This window comes from Drosophila suzukii, chromosome 3 (assembly GCF_043229965.1).
Source record: "Drosophila suzukii chromosome 3, CBGP_Dsuzu_IsoJpt1.0, whole genome shotgun sequence".
NCBI lineage: Eukaryota > Metazoa > Arthropoda > Insecta > Diptera > Drosophilidae > Drosophila > Drosophila suzukii.
The window spans coordinates 57395420-57401419 of record NC_092082.1 but is presented as its reverse complement, the minus strand read 5'-3'; the positions used below and the strand labels follow the sequence as shown (position 1 = coordinate 57401419).

Here is a 6000-nt window from a genome sequence, read left to right as displayed (position 1 = left end):
TCCCTCCCGCTCTCCCTCCCGCCCTCCCTCCCGCTCACCCCCAATATTAAATACGATTTTTTTTTTTTTAGTTTCACCACAATATGAAATATTAGTATTTTAATTTATTTCTAATTTTCTTTTTTTTGTTTTTTAAATATTTTGAGTACAATATGCATTATTAAGTTCGTAATTATTATTATTATTTCGAACTGGTGATGCTGCATCTTCAGTCATCTCAACTTTGATGCAGTCTATATAACAAGAAAAGATTATTTGAAATATTACAATTGCAAGATAGACTAACAAAAGCAATAATAAAAATATAATAGTAATGTTAATATGATAGACATATTTTGGTACAAGTGATGTTTTTGAAATGTCATCGTTGTCTGCTGCTGCTGCTGCTGCTGCTGCTGCTGCTGCTGCTGCTGCTGCTGCTGCTGCTGCTGCTGCTGCTGCTGCTGCTGCTGCTGCTGCTGCTGCTGCTGATGATGAGTCTGGTTCTTTGATGCTGGTTGTTGTTTGTGTTGCTGCTGTTGTGTTGTCTGCTGCTGCTGCTGCTGCTGCTGATGATGAGTCTGGTTCTTTGATGCTGGTTGTTGTTTGTGTTGCTGATGTTGTGTTGTCTGCTGCTGCTGCTGCTGATGAGTCTGGTTCTTTGGTGCTGGTTGTTGTTTGTGTTGTTGTTGTTGTTGCTGTTTCTGTTGTTGTCGGGGGTTGTGGTGTTGTTGTTGTTGTTGTTGTTTGATTTGAAGTGATTTTAGCGACTGCGCATACTAACAGTAATAGGAATACGCGAAAATGCATTTTTTTTTTGTTCGAAATGCTTGAGAGAGAGACTCGAGAATAATTTTCAACATACTAAATCTACTGACCAACATACACTCAATTTTATAGCTGAATCTATATACTATATATCACATTCTATCTTGCCTTAATTTTCCATCCCATTTTCTTTGTTTTCCTTTTTACAATCTCTCGCTCTATAATACACACACACACACACACACACACACAAACAACACAGCTTAAAACCAGAAGCGCCATCCGGCGTGGAGCACTCGGGACACGCACCTGGACATCAGCTGGTGGACGGGAGGCCGTGGACGACATCCAGGAGCAGCTTGGGAATCTATCCCCAACAGGTTTGGCGGCCAGGCAGGGGCCGGTCGTAGATGAGGGAGGGGAGGCATCTCTGCCTCTTATTACTTTCCACTCGTTGTTTGTTTAGCAGTTGCCAAATTTTTTCACTCGCGCTTTCTATTTTTGCAAACACTGAATCAGTGGTGGAAAGCGCTTGCGCGACCAGCTGATCGTAGTGTGCGAAAGGGGCTGCGGGTGCTATAGCAGCAAGCTTCGGACAGGGTGCAGGCCAAGCACATAAATAAGTGCGTGCCGTAGCACGTAGGGAATTTTGGGTGGCTCTTTAAAAAAAAAAATTAGAAAATAAAAACCATAAGCCTTAGTACTAAGACTTATCCTTTTTATTAAATAATTCATAAAAATATTAAAGTCCGATCGGAAAACAGCAGATACTGCGGGTAAAGATCCAAGCTTACTGCAGTACCGTCGAACTCCCCAGGCGGGGAAATGGCGGGCAGGGGATCGGGGGCACAACACCCTGGCGCTAGCCTAGGGGTTGGGCCAACCAATAGTGGAGGCACGCCGGCAAACAAAGGCCTGGCGGCGCCGGCTAATGCCGACGGCTTCCACACGCCTTTGTCCAGTCTACCTGACTGGGCCAACACGGGAGCTGACCCTTTTAAAAAAAGCAGCGTAATGGCGAGATCGCCAGAAAAAAGGGAGGAGTGCAGTGGCAGACAGCCCGGCACCCCCCCAGCAGGAGATAAAAGCAGCCCAAAAGCTGCAGATGAGGAGCAGGGGGATATGCTGAAGCAGCTGACGGGCCTGGGATCAAAGGCCAGGGAGCTGAAGAAGCTAATGGAAGGAAAGCGTTCCATTACTAACCCCATGAGGGATATAGTCGACGAAATCGACTATCTCCAGAGGGAAGTCCTGTCGGCTGTGCAATGCATAGTCGAAGAACAGGAAAAAGCTAAGGAGATAGCAAAAAAAAAAACCTGCGCAGAAGTGCTCGCGAGCGGCACCAGCAAGCGACCCAGGGGTCATGAAACTGGGATGACGCTAGCGGTACCAGCGAAAAAGGCGATGCATAAGGCACCGGCAAGTGATGCCAGTCAAGGTGCAAAGAAAGGGAGACATGCTGGGACAGTTAGCACCAGCAAGCCCCAAAAACCTGGGAAGAAGCCAGAGGAGTGGACACAGGTGAAGCAGAAGGTCCGGAAGCCCAAGGTGCGACCGCCACGGAACGACGCGATAGTCATCGCAGCCTCTGCTGGAGGGTCCTATGCCGACATCCTTAAAAAGGTTAAGGCTGAACCGCAGCTTAAGGAGCTAGGGCAAGCAGTACAGGCCGTTAGGCGAACAGCAAAGGGGGAACTCCTAGTGATTCTAAACAAGGTTTCTGACCCTAAAACCGTAGAGCTTCAGACCACAATGAAGGCTGTCCTGGGCAACAATGTCGACGTCAGAGCGCTGACTGAGACAATGCTGATCGAGGTAAAAGACATCGATGAGACCACCGACAAAGCAGACATCTTATGTGCGGTTCAATCACAATTTGATGTGGAACTGCCAGAGTCCGCGGTGGTAAACCTAAGGGTGGCATACGGAGGCACCCAAACCGCCACACTAAGAGTTATGCCCGACATAGGGAGACGACTCTTGGAGAAGGGCAAAATTAGGCTGGGATGGACCTGGTGTAGAGTCCGCCCAAAGCTAACACCTAAAAGGTGTTTTAAATGTATGGAGTTTAACCATGTAGCAGGGAATTGCAGGGTCCAGGAGGACTGCTCAAAATGCTGCTACAACTGTGGCGCAAAGGAGCACCAAGCCAGAGGCTGCAAAGCAAAGGCCTGCTGCATGCTATGCAAACGCAAAAAGGAGAAAGATTGCGATCACCCAACAATGAGTGGGAAATGCCCGTACTTCAGGAGGGCTATGCAAGGGCTTAGGGGTAAATGAAGTTCCTTCAGATTAACCTAAACCATTGCGAGGTTGCCCAATCGTTGCTAGAGCAAAATGTCATCGAGAAAAACGTAGACATGGCACTCATAAGCGAGCAATACAGGAATAAAAATTCCGGAGAATGGGTAACAAATAATAGTAAAAAATCGGCAATATGGAGCTGCGGTAATCCAAGGCGACAGATTAGCAAGAAAAAATGCGGAAATTGCTTCGCTAGGGCCCAAGTGAATGGTATAGCTTTCTATAGCTGTTACCTGCCGCCAAGCCTTAGCCTCCCCCAGGCAACATCTGCGCTCGAAGAGATTGCAGAAGACGCCCGGGAAAATCGCCCCGCCGTAATTGCCGGGGACTTTAATGCCTGGGCTACGGAGTGGGGCTCCCCCCGAACCAACGCGAGGGGAAAGGCGCTACTCGAGAGCTTCGCCGCACTTGACCTAGTGCTGCTGAACTCTGGAACAAAACCGACTTTTTCAAGAGCCGGCACCAGTTCCATCATTGACCTCACATTTGTGAACACTGGATTGGCCCCGGGCTCCAGCTGGGAGGTTAGTGACACCTACACGGGTAGTGACCATGCAGCAATAATCTGCACGATAAATTCTAGAAGTGGCCCACCACGAGTCCCTAAGACCGTGCCAGGGTACAAAATAGAAACGCTAGACGTGGAGATGGTACAGATGTTGTTCGAGGACCTCTCCACAAGCGGCTCAGCTGAAGAAAGGGCAAACCACATCGCAGAGTATACCAAGGTAGCCTGTGATGCATCTATGCAGAGAAGAGGGAAAAACCCATCAAGAAGAAGACCTGCATACTGGTGGAACCAATCCATTGCGGAAGCCAGGAAAGACTGCCACAGGGCAAGACGCGCATACCAACGCTCAAGAGGAAGGCCCGAATTTGAGGCACTCCTCCTGAAGTATATACTTCAGGGAAAAGAGACGAGCCCTGGAAAAAACTATAAAAGAGAGCAAACGCAGGTGCTTTAACAATATCTGCGAGGAAATAGACTCCAACCCATGGGGCTTCGCATACAAACTCGTCACAAAACGGCTGCGGGTATTTAGTCGGCCATCACCGACATGCCCAGTCAGCCTAAAAAGGATCGTGGAAACACTATTCCCAGAGCAAGAAGGTATGGCGCGGACCTCACTGATCGTGAACAGGGCGAGCATAAAGCTCACAAGTGCCGAAGAAGTCCTCCAGGTATTGAAGACAATACTGGACGACAAGGCACCGGGACCAGATGGAATCCCGAATAAAGTTCTCAAAATTGCCATAAAAGCAAATACTAAAGAGTACGTTGACATGTATAACGCATGCCTAACGGAAGGTGTGTTCCCTAGCCGCTGGAAAACACAGCGGCTGGTACTCATACCAAAGGGGGAAAAACCCGCGGAGGAGCCTTCTTCGTATAGGCCACTCTGCATGCTGGACACGGTGGGTAAAATTCTCGAAAGAATAATCCACTCCCGGCTAGAAGGTGCCCTTGCCGAAACCAACGGCCTCTCAGAGATGCAGTATGGTTTTCGGAAGGGGCTATCCACCATCGACGCCGTCGGTAAACTGTGTGAAATCGCAGATAAAGCCATTGAGGGGAAAAGGTGGTTGTACGGCACTAAGCAGTACTGCTTAGCGGCAACGTTGGATGTAAAAAACGCTTTCAACTCCGCCAGCTGGCACCACACACTAAATGCACTGAGCAACCTAAATGTACCAGTGTATATACAGAGAGTAATAGCGAGCTACTTTGAAGGCCGCCTGCTCCTGTACGATACTGATTCCGGGCAATCGACCCACAGGGTCACCGGGGGAGTTCCCCAAGGATCAGTCCTAGGCCCTTTGCTATGGAATGTCATGTACGATGGGATACTTAGGATCACGATGCCCGAAGGGGCACGACTCATTGGTTTCGCGGATGACGTGGCCATAGTGGTTACGGCAAAGAAACTCCCAGATGCGGAAGAAATCTGCAATGAAGCGGGGAAAAGAGCAAGCGCATGGCTCGACTCCAAGGGACTCGCCTTGGCAGCGCACAAGACTGAAGCAGTCCTGATAAGTAGCAGGCAGAAAGTGGAGGCAGCTACTATCAAAATTGGAGAAGCCACAATTACATCGCGTCCAAGCCTAAAATACTTGGGCGTCATGATCGACCACCGGCTTTCTTTCAAAGAACATCTAGCGTACGCTAGTGGCAAGGCAAGTAGGACCGCGGCCGCGATATCGCGAATTATGGCGAACACTCGAGGACCAAGGCAACCAGGACGTAGATTACTGGTTACTGCTGTCACATCGACGCTGATGTACGCTGCTCCCATATGGGCTCGAGCCACAAAAAATGGAAGTTATATGCAAGACGGCGACTCCGTGCAGAGATTGTGTGCACTACGGGTATGCTGTGCGTTCCGCACGGTATCCCATGACGCGGCGCTGGTAATATCGGGAGGCATACCGATTGATCTGCTGGCAGTGGAATCAGCTAACATCCGCGCGGGCAGCACAGGGGTCGCAACTGCAGAATCCGTACGGAAAAGGTGCAGAGAACTCACCATTGCTAAGTGGCAAGAGAGGTGGGTAAATAGTAGCAAAGGACGATGGACGTATAAGCTTATCCCAGAACTGCAGAGATGGCTGGGACGGAAGCATGGACATGTGGACTACTACTTAACGCAACTGTTGACGGGACATGGATGCTTTAAATACTATCTGAATAGGTTTAAGCATGAACGTTATCCGCACTGCCCACTCTGCGAGTCGGATAATGAAGACGCAGAACACGTGTTTTTTGTCTGTCCGAGATTCGAAAATGAACGAAGAGATCTGAGCATAAGGGTTGGGAGGACGCCAGCCGCTTGTAACCTGGTGGACATTATGCTTGAATCAGAAGTAAATTGGTCTGCGGTTTGCAACATGGCCACAATAGTACTCAAAAAACTGCGCATCGCAGAAAGACTGCGAAATTCCAATAGGATA

General features: G+C 49.0%; 1 protein-coding gene across 1 annotated transcript; it reads right to left on the bottom strand.

Annotated features, from left to right (window-relative positions):
• Positions 1–217: 217 nt before the first annotated feature.
• Positions 218–1095, bottom strand: LOC139352855 (activating signal cointegrator 1 complex subunit 2 homolog). The gene is made up of 3 exons (XM_070995493.1): positions 1057–1095; positions 331–758; positions 218–233 (listed from the first exon to the last, which is right to left on the bottom strand). Exons 1-3 carry the CDS (start codon positions 1093–1095, stop codon positions 218–220), a joined length of 483 nt encoding a protein of 160 aa, XP_070851594.1.
• Positions 1096–6000: the final 4905 nt, after the last annotated feature.

Bases quoted from the DNA above. Each gene is read 5' to 3' on its own strand.
- LOC139352855 (XM_070995493.1), bottom strand. From the start codon at position 1,095: ATGTCGTCCACGGCCTCCCGTCCACCAGCTGATGTCCAG. The intron at 759-1,056 runs GTGCGTGTCCCG...TATTACTGTTAG, and splicing joins GTCCACCAGCTGATGTCCAG to TATGCGCAGTCGCTAAAATC.